Source organism: Elephas maximus, chromosome 5, assembly GCF_024166365.1.
Source record: "Elephas maximus indicus isolate mEleMax1 chromosome 5, mEleMax1 primary haplotype, whole genome shotgun sequence".
In the NCBI taxonomy this organism is placed as follows: Eukaryota; Metazoa; Chordata; class Mammalia; order Proboscidea; family Elephantidae; genus Elephas; species Elephas maximus.
In genome coordinates, this window is record NC_064823.1 from 84,492,844 (window position 1) to 84,513,903 (window position 21,060).

General features: G+C 36.3%; 1 protein-coding gene across 6 annotated transcripts in view; it reads left to right on the forward strand.

The window, feature by feature from the left end:
* Positions 1-21,060, forward strand: part of ANKRD17 (ankyrin repeat domain 17) — a 191,660-nt gene that overhangs the window by 76,518 nt on the left and 94,082 nt on the right. For all 6 annotated transcript variants that reach the window (XM_049886033.1, XM_049886034.1, XM_049886038.1 and 3 more), the window contains exon 2: positions 12,183-12,336. In XM_049886033.1, coding sequence (XP_049741990.1) covers positions 12,183-12,336 — 154 coding nt within the window. The remainder of the gene's footprint in view (positions 1-12,182; positions 12,337-21,060) is intronic.

Sequence of the window (21,060 nt, forward strand, 5' to 3'; positions counted from 1 at the left end):
GTCTTTCTCCTATCATTGAGGGGTTATGATCAAGATGTTCCATTTTCTTATTGTTTTCTTTCCTTCTGCCCCCTTTCTTTAGCTAATTTTGTGTGTGTGTGTGCTTTAGGTGAAAGTTTACAGAGCAAATTAGTTTCTTGTTAAATAATACACATATTGTTTTGTGACATTGGTTGCCAATACTCCTGTCTTCTCAACCTTGGGTTCCCCATTTCCATTCATCCAGCTTTCCTGTCCCTTCCTGCCTTCTCATCCTTGCCCCTGGACTGGTCTGCCTGTTTAGTCTCGTATACACAGTTGAACTATGTGTGTTATTGTTTGTTTTATAGGCCTGTCTAATCTTTGGCTGAAGCAAGAGCCTCAGGAGTGACCTGAGTACTGAGTTAAAAGTTGTCTGGGCTGAGTGAAATTAGTCAGTTGCAAAAGGACAAATATTGTATAAGACCACTATTATAAGAACCTGAGAGAAATAGTTTAAACAGAAGAAAACATTCTTTTATGGTTACGAGAGGGGGGAGGGAGGGAGGGTGGGAGACGGGCATTCACTAATTAGATAGTAGATAAGAACTACTTTAGGTGAAGGGAGAGACAGCACACAATACAGGGGAGGTCAGCACAATTGGACTATACCAAAAGCAGTTTCCTGAATAAACTGAATGCTTCGAAGGCCAATGTAGCAGGGACAGGGATCTGGGGACCATGGCTTCAGGGGACATCTAAGTCAATTGGCATAATAAAATCTATTAAGAAAACATTCTGCATCCCACTTTGAAGAGTGGCATCTGGGGTCTTAAATGCTAGCAAGCAGCCATCTAAGATGCATCAATTGGTCTCAACCCACCTGGATCAAAGGAGAATGAAGAACACCAAGGACACAAGGCGATTACGAGCCCAACAGACAGAAAGGGCCACATGAACCAGAGACTACATCATCCTGAGACCAGAAGAACTAGATGGTGCCTGGTTACAACCAATGACTGCCCTGACAGGGAACACAACAGAGAACCCCTGAGGGAGCAGGAGAGCAGTGGGATGCAGACCCCAAATTCTCATAAGACCAGACTTAATGGTCTGGCTGAGACTGGAAGAACCCTGGTGGCCATGGCCTCCAGACCTTCTGTTGGCCCAGGACAGGAACCATTCCCAACGCCAACTCTTCAGTCATGGATTGGACTGGACAATGGGTTGGAGAGGGATGCTGGTGAGGAATGAGCTTCTTGGATCAGGTGGACACTTGAGACTATGTTCGCATCTCCTGCCTGGAGGGGAGATGAGAGGGTGGAGGGGGTTAGAAGCTGGCGAAATGGACATGAAAAGAGAGAGCGGAGGGAGAGAGCGGGCTCTCTCATTAGGGGGAGAGTAATTGGGAGTGTGTAACAAGGTGTATATGGGTTTTTTATGAGAGACTGTCTTGATTTGTAAATTTTCACTTAAAGAACAATAAAAATTATTAAAAAAAAAAAAAAAAGTTGTCTGGGGGCCATACTCTCAGGTTTTCTCCAGTCTCTGTCAGACCAGTAAGTCCGGGACCCTCTGTTGTCATCCCTGTCAGAGCAGTCAATGGTGGTAGCCAGGTATCGTCTAGTTGTGCTGGACTCAGTCTGGTGGAAGCTGTGGTAGTTATGGTCCATTAGTCCTTTGGACTAATCTGTCCCTTGTGTATATGGTTTTCTTCATTCTCCCCTGCTGTAGACATGGTGGTACCAGTAGATATATCTTAGATGGCCACTCACAAGCTTTTAAGACCTGAGATGCTACTCATCAAAGTAGAATTTAGAACATTTTCTTTATAAACTATGTTAAGCCAATTTGAGCTAGATGTTCCCTGAAACAATGGCCCCCAGCCCGAAGCTCAGTAACTCGATCCCTGTAGGAATTTGGATGTGTCTATGAATCTCCTGTGACTTTGCTTTGGTCAGGTTGTGCTGACTTCCCCAGTATTGTGTACTCTTACCCTTCACCAAAGTTACCATTTATCTACTCTCTAGTTAGTGATTATCCCTTCCCACCGCTTGGCTCCCTCTTAACTATCAAAGATTGTTTTCTTTTCTGTGTGTAAACCTTTCCATGAGTTTTCAATAGTAGTAGTCTCATAGAGTGTCCTTTTGTGATTGAGTTATTCCATTCAGCACAATGCCCTCCAGATTCATCCATGTTGTAAGATGTTTTGCAGGTTCATCATTGTTCTTTATCACTGCGTAGTATTCCATTGTGTATACGTACCATAGTTTGTTTATCCATTCATCTGTTGATGGGCATTTAGGTTGTTTCCATCTTTTTTGCTATTGTGAAAATGCTGCAGTGAACGTGGGTGTACGTATGTCTATTTGTGTGACAGCTCTTATTTCTCTAGGGTCTGTTCCTAGGAGTGGGATTGCTGGATTGTATGGCATTTATATTTCTGGCTTTTTAAGGAAGTGCCATATCGTTGTTCCAAAGTGGTTGGACCATTTTGCATTCCTACCAGCAGTGCCTAAGAGTTCCAGTTGCCCCGCAGCCTTTCCAACATTTGTTATTTTCTGTTTAGTCCTAGTAACATCAGGGTGAATTTTTTTAGTTTTCTTTAACCGGTTTTCCCAGTTTCAAAATTATGTGTCTTTTTCTGGTTTTCTGCAGGAATTGAATTAAACAGCATTTATAACTAGTTACTCCCTTTCCCTGGAATGTAGGCCATTGCCATGATTTTATTCAATCCCTGCTTTTCTATTTTTCAAATCATCTCAAATTTTACTACCATGATTATGTTATAATATACTTGGACTTTTTGCTTTTTAAGGAATCGTTTATTAAAATTACGAGAAACGTTAAAGGTGCGTTGTATCTTACTGGTTTCTTTTCTAAAAAACTTAGTCTTGTAGTCTAATGATGCCGTTTCCTTGGATTCATTTTTCATTTTGTAGGGATATGTTCTTTGAATCCAGAAAATGTTTGTGGTTTATAAATTTTTCAAAGACCTTATATATCTAAAAAAAAATATTTTCTAGTTTGGAATTTCATTTTCAAAATCATTGTGCTTCATTCAGAACTTTTAATTGATTGCATTATCTTTTAGCATCGTTGTGTTGTATTTGGAAAATCGACTCTCAATTTAGGAGCCCTGGTGGCGAAGTGGTTCAGTGCTCAGCTGCTAACCGAAAGGTCAGTAGTTCAAACCCACCAGACACTTTGCAGGAGAAAAATGGGCAGTCTGCTTCTGTAAAGATTTATAGTCTTGGAAACACTGTGGCGGCAGTTCTGCCCTATCTATAAGGCCATTATGAGTTGGCATCAGCTCAATGACAACAAGTTTTTAATACCAATCTGGTCATCCCTGGGTGGTGCAGATGGTTAACATACTGAGCAGCTAACTGAAAGGGTGAAGGTTCGAGTCTACCCAGGGGTGCCTCAGAAGAAAGGGCTGGCAATCTATTTCCAAAAAATCAGCCATCAAAAACCCTATGGAACACAGTTGTACTCTGACACACATGGGTACCCATGAATTGAAATCAACACAATGGCATCTGGTTTAATATCATTCTGATATTTATTTCTCTACATAACAGGATATTTTGCCCTCCACTCTCTGGAATCTTTTTACACTTTATATCCTGCATTTCTGAAATTTCACCAGTTTTTTTTCTGTGTATCTCTGTTGTGTTTTAAAGTCATTTTATAGGGATCATTTTATTCTGAGGCTGTTTTTATGATACTTGTTGAATAATGGTAAACACCAGAAGCAGACTAAATTTATAATTTCACCCCACTTGGTGTTTAGGGGAAAATTTTAAAATACTCATCTTTAATTCTCTTGCCAACAAAAGCACTTGTAGATAAGCTCTCAATTTGGGAATTTCATGGACTCTTGTCTTATTTAAAACATTCATAATTTTTCTACTTTATAAAGTTTACAGTTAATGTTCAAATTTCATGATAAATTGTTAGTAATTTTATACTTCATTGTTGCAGGCAGATAAGTACCTTGAAGCATAAGAAAGGAGGTCATGTTTTGTGTAAGTTCCATGAAAACGAGGTTGTGTCAATCATTATCACCGATTCTTAGCAAATTCCTGGATTATGGTACAAAAAAACCAAACCCACTGCCGTTGAGTCAGTTTCGACTCATACCAATCCCATAGGTTTCTTCCAAGGCTTTAAATCTCTGTGGAAGCAGACTGCCACATCTTTCGCCCTCGGAGCTGCTGGTGGTTTTGACCTCTCGGTTAGCAGTTGTTCAGTTTAACCACTGCACCATAAATGGGTATGAATGAAAGAATGAAGGGTCAGTTTTATATGAACAGAATTTTTAAAAGGTTAATTATCTTCAGTCAGGTTTACTGTATTCTTACTTAGTTTCATCACAGGATACCCTAATGAGCCATACCATTAATTTTTTTTTTACATGATGGTATTTATTTCTTACGTGGATTTTTATTTTATTTCAGTCTATATATAGGTCAGTTTTTGGTGACTCTACTAAAGATTGTATTTTAATTTGTACAGAAAAAAATTCCAGCTATATTAATTTTGGAATAATTTGCTCATTATTAAGAGTTGTAATATTTTAGTTGTTTACCCTTTTTATTATTACAAAAAATATGAGAAATTTTTACAAGGTTTCAGGCCATGTACAAAAGAATATACATTATGATGACTTTATTTTATCTATGATAATCTGTGTTTATCAGTATTCTCAGAATTATGAAAAGCAAATAACTGTTTTCCTGCACTTGTTGAAGAGATAATGTAAACTATTAAACATTTATCATAGACTCAAGTTAGTTTAACTTTTTTATATCTTAAGTATTATATATGTAGCTTTTTTCCATATGACAGATACTTTCATGATCATAATACCAAAATTCAGAAACTGTTATTGCTTTGAATTATGTTTATATAGCTGGTGCTCTGAGTATCACTAACTAAGTGACACCTGAGTTGTTACGTAATGCAGTGCATGATAACAGCTTCAAGTCAGGCTGTTCTAAACTGATTTTTTTGTAGGTAAAATGGTATCAGGTATGGATCCAAGTCTGTAAACCTATTTTATGCCATGGAAATGACAAAATTGGTCACAAAAATCAAACACTAATTTTACTTATTTACAAATGAATGAAATTCAGAAAAAAAGTCATAAACATTCTTTTGGAGGGATCTTTTTGTGTGGGTTGGATTGATTAAGAAATCTTAAAGTTTTAAATTTGGATTGAAGGAATTTTTTTTTTCCTGGAGCAAGTGTAGGTAGGAACTCATTGCTGCTTGAAAATCCTTTTAAATGCTGTCAAGATTAAGGATTTTTTTTTTTTTTTAAAATACAGATTACCAACTTAAAAAAATTCAGTGATAAGTAGAATAGTTTCTGGAACAGCGAAAGTAGTAAATTGGTAGATGTAAGTAGGTTCGGGGAAAATGTGAAGTTGAAAGTCAAGAAGTCCACATTCTAAAGTTGCCAGTCTTCTAATTTTTAAAATGTATGTTTATGCTCATGCTTTTTCCCATCACTAACTCAGAATCTTGGATTTGATATATTAAAATGAATTCCTAGTTGGTTGGTTTCTTTCTTTTTTTTTGATGTCACATCTATCTAAAGCCAGTTTTCATATGGTCTCCAGTTACCTTCCTAAAACACTGATCCTGACGCTTAGCTCTTTCGGTAACCTACCATATAAATTCTGAACTTCACGCAATTATAGAAAGACACCCATCTTCCTTAAGCAGCTTTATTTGTACTGCCCTTGTTCATTAATTATTTTTTCCTTCCACTGCATAATCACTGTTTATTAGTATCTGTTTAGTATTCTTTTCAGTCTTGTGTGATGTAGTTAGTTGTTTCCATTGAAAATTGACCTTCTATCTTCTATACTTATGGAAGGCATTGTTTCTAATACAGCCATTTTCTTTCTTATATGTCACCCAGATTCAACATTTGTCAAGAATTTGCTGTAACTTTGCATCTCTAAAGTATTTGATGGCCAGTCCCTGATGTCATACCTATTACTTCTGTACGAAACTATAAAAGATAAAGACATTTTCTTATGTAACCAGTGATTCCTTTATACTAATACCCAGTTTCTAGTAAAATTTTGACACTTGTCTCAAAAATGTCATTTTTACAGTTGGTTTGCTTGAACCAGCATTAAAATAAGGTCTATATTATTTTGCTGTTTTTGTCTCTTGAGTCTGTTAATTATGAGTAGCCTCCCCTTTCCTTGCTCCCTTTCTTTCTTTTTTTCTCTGCTTCTACTGAGTTGTTAAACTGGTCAGTTGTACTATAAAACATTCCACATTTTAAGTTTTCTCTCTTTGCTTCCATGTAAGCCAGTGTTTCTCACGAGGGGACGATTGTTTCTCCCAGGAGACATTTGGCAGAGTCTGGAGATGTTTTTAGTTTCCATAAACTGGAATCTAGTGGGTACGGGCCAAAGATAACTGCCAGACATCCTAAAATGTGCAGAATTGCCCCCAAAACAAAGAATTATTTGGTCCAAAATGTCAGTAGTACCAAGGCTGAGAAACCCTGATCTAACTTGTTACAGTAATTGCCTTATTATGTTTTTGTTAACCGGAAGTTATCTGTAAATGCTGTTAGATCGTGGTTTAATTTTTCGGGGCAAGAATACTTAAAAAGAGGCACTGCATACTCTAGGAGCCCTGGTGGCTCAATGGTTAAGCACTCGGCTGTTAACGGAAAGATCAGCAGTTTAAAGCCAGCAGCCGCCGCTCTGGACGAGAATGATGTGGCAGTCTGCTTCTGTAAAGATTTATATCCTTGGAAACCCTTTGGGGAAATTCTGCTTGTCCTTACAGGGTTGCTATAAGTCAGAATTGACTCGACGGCAACGGGTAGTGTATGTTGCATCAGGGACACATCGTTTGGTTGTCCTACTTTTAGTAATTAAGCAGTGGGTTCAGGTGGTGACAGCCTGATACCTAAATATAGAATTTAAGGTCAGCTTTTCTGGAGCAGTGTGAAAGTTCAGCCCTTTTATACTCAAGCTTTGGATTTTCTAGTAGAAAGAGTATTGAACTAGTTGATTATGTTACTGGTCCCCTGGTACTAGATATTTAGAAACCAGCTATTTAAATTAAAGGACCTTGTTCTTCTGTTTTCTCATCTATAAAATGAATTGGATCTGGTGATGTCTAAGGCCTTTACATTTTTATGGTTTTTTATATTAGATAAAAATTTGATGTACAAGCATCATTTCATAAAATAATGTAGCAGATTAAAACCGCACATCCAAAATAATTTAAATATAACTTAAATTGTCACACTTTGAATATTGATAAATATTGATAACTTTGGTTGGTTTTATTCCTTAGCAAATAAATCTAATAAGGACATCCTTTCATCTCTCCCTTTTTCATGGAAATTATTTACTCATTTCACTTAAAGTGTTTTAAAGTATTTATTTGAATTTCTTACTCATACTATTTTAATTTGAATGATGTATTCCAGAATTTGGCTGTCTGCCATTCAAAATAAATTTTTTTCCTACAAAAATGAGATGAATTTCAATGGGAAAATGCAGTTTTTGAGGTGAATTATGTCCACTGAGGAAACGGTAGAGAGGCTTATGCCCATAACTGGTTTACATTTGTAAACGAGAGGATGTTTGTAAAACATCTCTGTAAAAAGAGGGTAGTGGTAAAGGAGGAAATTCTGTTTTACTTTGTCTTCTGAACTCCTATTGCTTTTTTTCTCGTTAACTTAGCTCTTTCTACCCTGTTGTTATTGTTCATTTATACGCAAATTTGGGTCTCTCAGAAAAATAATTTTCCAGATAGTAGGGTTGGTTTCACACATCTCTGTATCCCCCATAGTGCTAAGCAGTATCTGTCGCGCCTGGAATGTTTTCAATAAAAATTTGCTTAAAAATCAATGAGGATAGCGTTTTGCCCAACTTGATACCTAATGTAATATTTTTCTGTATCTCCTATAAGATCGATAAAATATAATCCTACATGTGTTTGACTACCTCTCTTATACAGTAGAGCCTTTTAGAACCTGAAAGAGAAGGATCCCAAAATCAAAGAGAAGTAAATTTTAGCTTCTTTTTTTTACAGATTGCCTTAATTATTCAACAAATATTTGAGTCTAGGCAATGTGTTAGGAGCGCTTTTAGATGCCAGGTATACAGAGGTGAACTAAACAAAGTCCCTGTTTCAGTGGAGCTTAGAGAAACAGTAAATACGTATGATATGTGGTGATAAATTTATGGGGAAAAAAAAGGCAGAATAAGGATCTAGAGATGGCTGAGAGACTTGTTTAGGTCTTATAGCTAATGGCTGAAGCAAGACTGGTACCTAAGTTCTTTTGACCCTAATAAAGTAGCCTTGAAATTAGTTCCTTTTTCATTACACAGGAAGTGGGAGAGGAAATAATAGATATCTATTCCTAGTCTTTCCTTTCATCCCTTTACCTTTTTTAAATAAGCTCTATATAAAGAGGTCACTATTTATATAAAGAGGAGGAAACCCTGGTGGCGTAATGGTTAAGAGCCATGGCTGCTAATCAAAGGATGGGTAGTTTGAATGCACCAGGTACTCCTTGGGAGCTCTGTGGGGCAATTCTTCCCTGTCCTATATGGTTGCTGTAAGTCAGAATCGACTCAAGGACAATGATTTTCTTTTTTTGTTTATATACAGAATTTCATAGTTGTTTGAATTTGCTGCTGTTCTATTTTAGGGATGATCCTGAGTCATAGAAACATCAGTATACTGTTTATGTCATGGTTTTATGTATGTGATTCATTTGGCAATATTGTGGCTTATTGGTGAGAATGAAGGCTATTTTCTTTTCAGATTTCTTAAAAATTTTTTTGTTTATTTTTTTTAGATTTTTGTATTGAGTTGCAGAGATTCACATTTTGATAAATTCATCTAATAATAATGCTAATGAGAGAAACTTTTATTTAATATCCCACTAAGGTTGCTTCAAGAATCTTTGGGTGGTGCAAACAGTTAAGCACTGGGCTACTAACTGAAAGGCTGTTGGTTTGAATCTACCCAGAGGAGTCTCAGAAAAAGACCTAGTGGTCTGCTTCTGAAAGGTCACAGCCCTTGAAAACCCTATGGAGTAGAGTTCTACTCTGACACACATGTTGTTCCCATGAGTCAGAGTTGACTCAACAACAACAGGTTTAGGTTTTTGTTGTTGTTAAGTTGTCAAGTTTTTTGCCTAGTGAAAACAGCAGAATGAAAAATCAACCTAAGAACTCCTTGTGGTAAAGTTTAAAATTGATAGGAAAAGAGATGTTTCTGTACTTGATCACTTATTAAGGGATTGGGTTGCAATTTTCTTACTAAGTATTCTCTAGCCTTAGTTATGATACAGTGTAGCATTGGGAACTTTGTGTCAGAAAATCACTTTTGATTGAAATTTCATACCTTCTATGATGTAACTTTTAACTTTATGACTCTTCCTACAGTAGACCCTCTGTTGTAACATATAGAAACTTTATACTTGTCTGCCAGTACCACATTTCTTCCTTTTCCTCTCTTATATACAAATTTCATCATCTCATAGCGACCCTATAGGACAGAGTAGAATTGCCCCATAGAGTTTCCAAGGAGTGCCTGGCGGATTCGAACTGCCGACCCTTGGTTTAGGAGCCATAGCACTTTTTTTTTTATATATACAAATTGGTTATTTTAGTCAAAGCCTTTTCGTATTACTCTTCCTGCATGCGTGGTCTCCTTTGAACAATTTCATTAGCACTCTGCTCTCTATCTTTGATTTGTTGGTTAACTATATGCTGACTCTTTGAGGTCTCTTGTCTTCTAAAGCTTTAAAATCTTATGTTTTTTAACTTTTTATCTGTTCATAACATCTATATTCATTTTCTTTGTTTCCCTTCTCCTGTCTTCTCCCATTGGATTGAAATGATTGTAGATATTTTAATGGAGAAAATTTCATTGGAAAACAGCCTTTTCATTAGGGAGACTCATCTTGTGGACCATGTTTGGAGATAGGAAGACATGATTTTTACATAATAATTTTGAATCACATCCTGCAGTGGCCAAACCATACCCAGATGTCTGCTTCCTAAAGTATCAGACTTTAATCAAGATTCTTGCTCCATCATGCTTTCACTCCAGCTTTGAAAAATAGCTTAAAAGATTAAAAGAAAAAAAAATTGTTCTTGTGTTTTATTCTTAACTCTATAGAATCTTAATTGTTATTGATTGGGTAAAGTTAATATACTGCAGAGTGAGGTGAAATTTTTTCAGATATTAACAGACTGTTGTCAGAGTATTCTGCTGTATTTGAAATACGAGATATGTCAAATGTTATTTCATGTTAAACTGCTTTAGTTAAAATTTTGGAAGAACCCTATATATGACTTGTATTATTTTGCCCCATTGTTAATAAAAAAAAAAAAAATTATGTATGTATTGATTCAATATAACAACTACGCCTGCCTACTAGATAGGTGATTTTCAAAGATGAAATAATGCACAATTTCTGATGTTATGATAATTAAAAATTTATTTCTTAAGGTCTTCTCCTTATACCTGACTTGTGGCTACTAGACATAGGGGCATGCTTGTATTCTAGACTATTAATTACTTTTATATCTATTTTATTTATTATAGTGTTGCAAGTACCTTTTACTTACAAAATACATGTCCTCTGATAATGTTAAAATTGTGAATTATTTTATGTAACAATCAATTTTTTTTGTCAGCAAACAGAATTTTTTTTTGGTACCTTATTGTAAGTACTGTTCGTATGCTTAAAAAAAAAAAAAACCCATTGCTGTTGAGTCGATTACAACTTATAGCAACCCTATAGGACACAGTAGTACTGCCCCATAGAGTTTCCAAGGAGTGCCTGATGGATTTGAACTGCCAACCTTTTGGTTAGCAGCTGTAGCCCTTAACCACTGTGCCACCAGGGTTTCCATGTGATAGAGAATGCCAAAACAAAACTTTTTTAAACTCTTAGGAGTTTGCTGTTTTCTAATTCAAATTTCCTTTAATTGAATCTGGTAAATACTACGATGTCAGTGGCTCTCAAGCATAGGCTGTAGACCCCTGAGTGTGACCATTTTAAGATATTCAAGGGCCAAAACTATTTTCATCATAATACTAAGATGTTGTTTACCTTTTTTACCGTGTTAACACTTGTACTGCTCATCCCTTTAAGAAGAATCAAGGCCGTGGCATCAAACTGTACCACTATCAGTTTCCTCTTTACTGATATGAAGCCATAGTTAAAAAAGTAAAAACCCAACTTCACTTTAAGATTGTCCTTGATGAAGCAATAAAAATTATTCGTTTTATGAAATCTCCACTTTTGAGTTCATCTTTTTAATATTGTCATCTGTGATGAAATGGCAAATAAACACAGAGTACTTCTGCTGAAACCAAAGTATGGTGTTTGTCTGGAGGAAAAACTCTTGATGTGATTGTTTGAGATGTGAGGTGAATTAGCCACCTTTTTTTTTTTTTTAGTGAAATGCCATTTTTACTGGAAAGTATAGTTGACAGATAAACTATTAATACTTATTCAAACTTCAGTATTTGGCAAACATCCTCAAAAATTATTGAAGTGAGCCTGTTGCTTTAAGGAAAACAATTGACAGTATTTGTTGCCAATGATAAAATTTAGCTTTCATGAAAAATTAGAATTTTGGAAAGGGCATACCTTCCTGCCTTTGATAGCTTGCCAGTATTGAAAGGCTTTTCCGAAACCAGTAGTGATATTAACGAAGGTAATTTATTAAAAAAAATTGTAGTTCCATTTCAAATATGGTAAATATTGGTAAATACAGCCATTATATGAAGTTCTAGCATCTTCAACACTTAAGTGTTTAAAAGAGTCCTGAGAGCAAAAATGTTTCATTATTGCTGATGTGGCTCATCTACTAAGGTCAGAGGTTTCACAGCTTAATCACTATCCTTGTACTCTCCCCTCACCCCAAATTAAAGTTGAAAACAATACACATAAAATTAGATTGCATATGAATATCATTCTTAAATTTTTTCTACAAATGTAAAACATTCAGTTTTCTCCTTTAGTTAAACGATGGACTTAGATATTTCATTGAATTTATTTAGAGTTACACTGTATTTATCATTGGTAATTATACTAAAATATTTTTTGTCTCCCCTTTTTCTTGTTTTTTTCTCTTCCCTCTTTTTTCACTCTTTACTTCTTTTATTTTTCCCTTCCTTTCTTTATTGGGTTTGTTTTCTAGGTGGAGTCTTTCATTTTGGATCAAGATGATTTGGAAAATCCAATGCTGGAAACTGCTTCCAAGTTACTCTTGTCAGGAACTGCTGATGGCGCAGACCTCAGGACAGTAGATCCAGAAACACAGGCTCGACTGGAAGCTTTACTAGAAGCTGCAGGTATGTCTACAAACTCTACATATGTAGTGTGTCTACATTATTATCTAAAGTTGCACATAAATCTAATAAAAACGGTTGTTATTATAAGTGTATGATCTTGAATATTTAGTATGAGACTATTCATAAAAAAGTTAATAATTTTCATAGAAAATTAGATGCAGCATTTCATTAAATATATTTTAATTTTCATTACCAGAGTAAATTCATGTGCTGCTATAGACTTCATAAAGAGGGACTTTACATAGAATTCTCTCCCTTGTTTTTGTTATACACTGTTTCTTGAAACCTTATTTTATTGTCTCCATAGAAACAGTGTTTTAATTAGGAACTATATACATATAATGAAAGATTTGTAGTTGTTGTTGGGTGCCATTGAGTCGATCCCAACTCATAGCAACCCCATGTGACAGTTGAACTGCCCCATAGGGTTTTCTTGGCTGTAATCTTTATGGAAATAATTGCCAAGTCTTTCTCCCATGGAGCTGCTGGGTAGGTTTGAACCGCCAACTTTTAGATTAGCAGTTGAGCGCTTAACTATTGCTACCAGGGTCCTTAATCAAAGACTTAGCATCATTGTACCTTTAATATGAAGGAATAATAACTAAATCTTTATGATCATTTTAAATAACCATAGTATTTTAAGTTTTCTAAATTAGACTTAAATTACTGTGAACATTAATTGTTTGTGGTTTAAGTGCTCCAGTGCATGTAAACTGCTACTTCACTGTAGCATAAAAGTGATCTACTACTGTTTGGTAATTTTTTCAGCATCTAAATATATGAAGGACTCATGATTATTCTTGATTTCTATCCTAGGCAAAATTTTAGTTGGATTATTAAAGGGATGACCAAATAAAATGAAAATATACTAGGGACATATGCAAGGTCCTGTCTTGGAATATGTAAAACTATTTGCACAGAAGAGTAGAGTCATGATTTAGCATTCACCAGAAGTTTGATGTGGCTATAGGAATTTAGACAAGAGCAATAGGATTGTGAAATTATTTGAAAACATGTCATAGGAGGAACAGGGGGTATATCTTCTGAAGACAAGATTTGGTTTGAATATGGTGCCCTTCAAATGCTGCAAGGCTACCACATAGAAGAGGGATATTTGTTTTCTGTGATTCCAGGAGGCAGAACTGGGTTCAAAGGTACTGCATGGAGGTAAATTTTAGCTTTAGATTTTACTTTTGGCGGTTGAGTTTGTTTTTATAGAATGCTGATAATGGCTTCATCTTCCTATTTCTGTGTTTATTCCCATTTTTTTTCCAGTTTCCTTTGCAGTAGCTAACAAGCTAATTTCCCCCTGCCCTTCCTCCTTCATTTCTTCTTTCCCTCTCTCCTTTATTTTCTTTCTTATTATTATGAAAATGTTCGCATACAAGCCTAGAGAGAATAGCATAAGAACTTTTTGGTAGCCTTCACCAGCTTCAGTCAGGGTATGGCCAGTCTTGCTTTGTCTTTACCCATTACTTCCCTGCTAACCACCACTCCTGATTAATTTGAAGCAAACCTAAATATATTATTTGTATGTAAATAATTTGGTATGTATCTTTAAATTAAGATATCGTTTAAAAAAAGTAACCGTAATGCCACATTACATATCTGTCTTAGTCATCTAGTGCTGCTATAACAGAAATACCACAAGTGGATGGCTTTAGCAAAGAGTAGTTTATTCTCTCATAGTCCAGTAGGCTAGAAGTCTGAATTCAGGGTGCTGACTCCAGGGGAGGGCTTTCTCTGTCCTTTGGCTCTGTAGGAAGGTTCTTGTCCTCAGTCTTCCCTTGGTCTGGGAACATCTCAGCGCAGAAACCTCACGTCCAAAAGATGTGCTCTGCTCCTCGTGCTGCTTTCTTGGTGGTATGAGGTCCCCCGTCTCTGTGCTTGCTTCTCTCTTTTATATCTCAAAAGAGATTGGCTTAAGACACTATCTAATCTTGTAGATCTCATCAATTCAACTGCCATTAATCCATCTCACTATATCATAGTGATAGAATTGATAACACATGGGAAAATCACATCAGCTGACAAAATGGTAGACAGTCATACAGTACAGGGAATCATGACTTGGCCAAGTTGACAGATATTTTGGGGGACACACAATTTCAATCCATAACAATATCTAAAGAAAAAAATAATAGCAATCCTTTGTTATTGCCAAATATCCTGTCACTGTTAGAATTGCCACAATTGTTTCATAATGTCTTTTTTTAAAAAAAAAAAACAATATTTTATTGAGTTTTTGGCTAAAGTTTACACAGCAAGCTAGGTTCCCATTTGGCAATTTTTACACAGATTTTTCAGTGACATTAGTTACGTTGTCATAGTGTATCAACATTGTCTTTAATTGTGTTCTGTTTGTTACCTTTCCAGTACTCTAGTTTTCCTGCCCCTTTATCTTCTTATCTTTGCTTTTATGAAATTGTTGACCTCTTGGTCCATACTGATGGTTTGTAAGTAGGGAACCGATCTTATGGGTAATATCCTTTATTTTGTGTGCCACTCTGTTTTCGCAAAAAGGTGATCTTGGGATAGGCTTGGTTCTAGGTTTAAAGAGTGTCTCAGGGTGATAACCTCAAGGGGACCTCTGTTCTCTACTGTTCTAGTTTGTCTGCTTGTTTTTTTTTTTTAAATGAGAATTTGAGTTCAACTCCTTTTCCTTCTCTGATTCTATCTGGGACCAATGGTCAGAAAACCAGTGTTGGAAGATGTTTGGTTATGTATGAGAGAAATATCTGTTTTTGTGTCTTCAGTGAACATATGTGCCCGTACCCAGGTACTTCTGTCTGTTCTGACCTGTGTGTGCATCTAGACCTACCTGTATTCCAATTTGCTTATACCCATCCACATGTGCTCAAACACTCAAGATTATTTTGGTTGTGCTGTACTCAGTACATCCACAATCAGTGCCATTTTTCCATCCCCCAAAACAACTAGCCTGTACTGTATAAAGCATACTTTCCCTACTCCACTCCCTTCCTGGTAGCCACTGGTGGACATTGGTTTCTCTGTATGTATCTGTTCTTACCGTCTTATACCAGAGGGATCGTTCAGTATTTATCCTTATATGCTTTACCTATTTCACAAAGCATTATGCCCTCCAGGTCCATCTATGTTATAATGTTTTTCATACTCATCATTGTATAGTATTCCGTTGTATATATGTACCACACGTTGCTTATTAATCTTTCCATTGATGGACACTTTGGTTGAACATTGGTATGCATATATCTGTTCATGTCGTTATTTTTAGGTCTCTAGGGTAAAAAAAAATATATAACCAAAAAAAAAAAAAAAATTTTTTTTTTTTTTTTTTTAGGGTATATAGCCTGGAGTGGAATTGCTGGATCACAGGTTGATTCTATTTCTAGTACTTTGAGAAAGTGCCACACAATTTTCCATAGTGGTTGTACCATTTTACAGTCCTACTAGCAATGAATAAGGGTTCCAATTTCCCTACATCCTTACCAACATTTGTTGTTACTTTTTTTTAAATCAGTGCCATTTTATCCGAGGTAAGATAGTATCTCATAGTTTTGATTTGCATCTCTCTAATGGCTAATGATCAAGAACATTGTTTCATATGCTCATTGACTGCTTGGATGTACTCTTTGGTGAAGGTTCTGTTCATGTTCTTTGCCCATTTTGTGATTAGGTTGTTTGTATTTTTATTGTTAACCTGTTGCAGTTTTCTGCAGATTTTAGGGATTAGACTCTTATTAGATAAACTGTTTCCAAAGATACTTATAATTTTTATTGTAAAAGTTTTTTATGTCTCTGATGGTGTTAATTCCTAGTTATTTTATCGATTTGGGGGCTATTGTAAGTGGTACTGTTTCCTTGTTTCTTTTTCAGAGTAGTCTTTGTTAGTGTAGAAGAACCCAGCTGATTTTTTTATGTTGATCTTATGCCCTACAATGTTGCTAAATTCTTAATATTAGTTCCAGTAGCTTTGTTGTGGAATCTTTTGGGTCTTCTATGTGTAAGATCATGTCTTCTGCAAAAACAGATAGTTTTACTTCTTCTTTACTGATTTGTATAACTTTTATTTCTCTTTTCATGTCTTATTGCTCTGGCTAGGACTTCAGTACAATGTTGAATAAGAGTGGTGATAATGGATAGCCTTCTTTCATTCCCATCATCAAAAAGAAGGCTCTCAGCCTTTCTGTGTTGAGTATAATGTTGGCTGTTGGTTTTGCGTATATGTCCTTAATTATGTTGACAAAATTCCCTTCTACTCCTATTTTGCTGATTTTTTAAATCGGGAAACGGTGTTGAATTTTATTCAGTGCCTTTTCTGCATCAGTTGATAGGATCATATGGTTCTTTTCCTTTTTTTCTGTTTGTGTGGTGGGTTACATTGATTGATTTTCTATCACTGAACCATCCTGTAATCCTGGTATGAACCCCACTTGATCAGGGTGTATGATGTTTTTGACAGTGTTCGTTTGCTAGAGTTTTGTTGAAAATTTTTTACATCTATGTGTACCGAAAGGTCGGCAGGTGGAATCCGCCAGGCGCTCCTCGGAAACTCTATGGGGCAGTTCTGCTCTGTCCTCTAGGGTCGCTATGAGTCGGAATCGACTCGACAGCAGTGGGTTGGTGGGTTATGTTCTTAAGGGATATTGGTCTATAGTTTCCTTGTTTTGTTATGTCTTTTCCTGGTGTAGATATCAGGGTTATGCTGGCTTCATAGAAAGAAGTCAGTAGTGTTGCTTCCTCTTCTGTGTTTCTGAGGAGATTGAGTAGGATTATTCAGTATCTTCTGAATGTTTGGTAGAATTCTCTAGTGTAGCCATCTGGTTCTGGGATTTTTCTGTTGTTGGCAGTTTTTTGTTGACATCTTCTATCTCTCCTTTTGTAATGAGTCTGTTTAAATTTTCTATCTGTATGTTAGTTTGGGTTGGTACTATTTTCCTAGGAGTTTGTCCATTTCATTTAGGTTTTCAAATTTGTTGGAGTACAGTTTTTCATAGTATTCAGTTATTATCTTCTTTATTGGATTGGTTGTAATGTCACCATTTTCATTTCTTAATTTGATTATTTGCCTCTTCTGTTTTTTTTCTTTTGTCATTGTAGCCACTGGTTTGTCTATTTTATTTATCCTGCCAAGGAACTAACTTCTGGTTTTGTTAATTCTATCAGTTGTTTTTCTATTTTCAGTTTTATTTATTTCTACTCTGATTTTTCATATTTTTTTCTGATAGTTTTTCGCTTCTTTTACTGTTACCTTTTCTATATGTTCAAGTTGTAGGTTTAAGTTAATGATTTTGGATCTTTTTTAATGTAGGCATTTATGGCTATAAATTTCCCTCTGAGTACTGTTTTGCTGTGTCCCAAAAGTTTTGATATGTTGTGTTTTCATCTTCATTTGATTCTGTTGTTGGTAGGTGCTGTTGAGTCAGTTCAGAATCACAGCAACTCTGTGTACAACGGCATGAAACACTGCCACGTGTCGTCCTCACAATTGCTGTTATGCTTGAGCCCATTGTTGCAGCCACTGTGTCAGTCCATTTCATTGAGGATCTTCCTCTTTTTTTGCTGATGCTCTACTTTACCAAGCATGATATCCTTTTCTAGGCACTGGTCCTTCCTGATAACATGTCCAAAGTATGTGTGATGAAGTCTTGCCGTCCTTGCTTCCAAGGACCATTCCGGCTGTACATTTTCCAAGACAGATTTGTTTGTTTTAGTCTAGAAATTTTTTAATTTCACTTTTGAGTTCCTCTATGACCCGACAGTTTTTTAGTAGTGTATTATTCAGTTTCTATGTGTTTATTCTTTTTTCCTTATTTATCCTATTGTTGATTTGTAGCTTCATTCTGTTGATGCTTTGTATTATTTTGGTCTTTTTAAATTTGTTGAGACATGTTTTGTGTCCTAGCGTGTGGCCTATTCTGGAAAATGATCTGCGTGTGCTAGAGAAGAATGTATCGTTCTGGTGTCGGAGTGGTCCAGTTGGCTTATGATTTTATTCAGGTTCACAGTTCCTTAGTGACCTTTTTTCTAGGTGTTCTGTCTGTAATTGAAAGTGATGTGTTGAAGTTCCCTACTATTACTGTGGGGTCATCTGTTTCTTCATTCATATTCGTCAGTATTTGTTTTATGTATTTTGGTGCATTGCTATTTAGGTGAATATGTATTTATATTTGTTATGCCTTCTTCCTGGATTGACCTTTTTATTGTTATATGATGCCCTTCTTTATCTCTTGTAATAAATTTTGATTTAAAGCCTGCTTTTTTTTTTTTTTTTAATCTGATACCAGTATGGCCACCACTGCTCTATTTTGTTTACTGATCGCATGGAATATTTTTCTTTGTCCTTTTATTTTCAATCTATTTGTGTCCTTATGTCTAAGGTGTGTTTCTTCTAGACAGCAAAAGGATGGATCATGTTTTTTTATACATTCAGCCACCCTCTGCCTTTTGCATGGGGAATTTAGACTATTTACATTTAAGGTTGTTACTGAAAACCAAGTGTCTGCCTCATACATTTTGGTATTTGCTTTTTGAGGATTCGTGTCTTGTTTGTTTTATTCTTATTTTTCTGTTTTTGTTTGTATTTTGGTGCTTTCTTGGAATGAACTCTTTTTTTATCTTACTCCTTCTCTTAATGCTTCTTCTTGGTCATTTCTTAGTGGTTACCACATGTGTTACATTACACAGCTTACGATTACAACAGTGTTTAATATATGAACAACAGTTAACATACAACCTTAACATAATACATCTATTCCTGATGTACTCCTCCCTCCTCCTTTTCTATTGGTGTTACTCTATTAAAATCAGTATACAACCTGTATTCAACAAGTTTACTTTGTACTTATTTCTTGATGCTCTTGCTTTTCCATTTGGAGTACTCCCTTGAGTAATACTTGCAAAGTTGGTTTGGTAGTGGCAAATTCTCAGAGCTTCTGTTTGTTTGAAAATGTCTTTACTTCCCCCTCATTTATGAATGACAACTTTACTGGGTAAAAAATTCTTGATTGCCATTTGTTTTGGTTTAGTATTTTATATATGTTCCTCCGCTGTCTTCTGGCCTTATAGTTTCTAGGGAGAAATCCACACTCATTCTTAGGGAAGACCGTTGGTATGTTATATTGAGTTTTTCCCTTGCTGCTTTCAGAATTCTCTCCTCGTCTTTGGTTTTAAAGAATTTTATTAGAATATGTTGCGGTGTTGAACTTTCTGTGTCTCTTCTAGTTAGGGTTTGTGTAGTGTCCTGTATTTGCAGGCTTGATTCTCTGTTCAGGCCTGGGAAATTGTCTCTTGGAAAATTTGCTTCTGTGGCTTTATTGTTGTCCTGGTGCTCTGGGACTCCAATAATTCTAATGTTAGATTTCTTAATTGAATCCCACATTTCCTTTTGGGTTTGTTTGCTTTCCTTTGTTGCTTCCTCTTGAAACTTGATTAAGTTCAGTTATTTTGTCTTCTAGTTCACTTATTCTGTCTTTTCTTTGTTCATCCTTGTTGTTCAGTGTTTCTCTTGCATTTTCTAATTCCAATGTTTTATTCTTCAGTTTGAGTAGTCCTCTTTTTTTGATATTTTCGATTTCTTTGTTAAGTTTCTCATTTTGTTCCGCCGTTGTTTCCTGAACTCCGCAGTTTGTTTCAGTGTGCTTTTTGCCCCATAGTCTGCGAATAATCAATTCCTCGCATTGTTCTGTCTTCCATAGGAGAGATTTCCTCTTTTTCATGTTTTAGTTTTGGTCCTTCTTCGCTTGTGATTTCATGTGTTTTTACTAACTTTTATTAAACTTGGACCCTTTTGTTGTCTTTTTAAAAAATTTTGCTTCGGGTTTTTTGTTTTGTTCGTTGAAGGTAAATTTTCTGATTGGGTGCCCTGGTAGCTCAGCAGCCACGCACGCAGCTGCAAAGTGAAAGGCCGGGGTCCACACCCATCAGCCGCTCCACAGGAGAAAGATTCAGCAGACCCCTTCTGTAAAGATGCACAGCTCTGGGAACCCCATGGAGCAGCTTCCCTCAGCCTAACAGATTTGCTATGAGTCTAAATGACCCAACCATTGTGGGCTTGATATTTTCTCCTGAGAAGCACTAGATGTCATTCTTATCTATAGTTTTTTTTTTGTTTTGTTTTTCCAGTGCTTGTTCAGAAGTTGCGTAGGCTTGGTTTCTGGAATTTAATACACATGCTCGCGATGGGGTGGGGGTTAGTTGTTCAGAGACTCCGTCATAAGTAGTGGTGCTCTGCTTTCCTGTAGCAACAGTATGGGACTCTCTGTGTCTTTCTGTCACTTGCGCTCCTGCATAGACACTCCCATCGTGTGTATGCTTTTTTCCCTTGTTCCTGTCAGTCTGAAGTATTTCCCTTGCTCTGTTGCTCTTGCAGCTTCTCCCTTTCCTAGTGCCCTTCCATCTGAGGCCACAGCAAGATTCAGCAGCACTCTCACAATGCCAAGTCTTCTTTGCCCCTCCCAATTGCATGGCCCATGAACTCCCATGGCCACTTTGCACTGCCTTAAAAAAAAGTCAGGCTAGAACTTCCTCAGATTAGCTCCTTTTCTCTGTCCCCTGTTTGGCATCCCAAAGTGGCTTCAATGAGTGAGCACTTCCTATGTTAGCAGGTAGGATTTCCCAGCTTCTAAGGTGACCTTACCCCTCTTCTCCCCTGCTTTTGGACTCACCTTTTGGACTCTCTAGTACCTCAGCTGCTGTTCAGAGTTCTGAGACCTCAGTCACTTCGCCATCTTGCCCCACCTC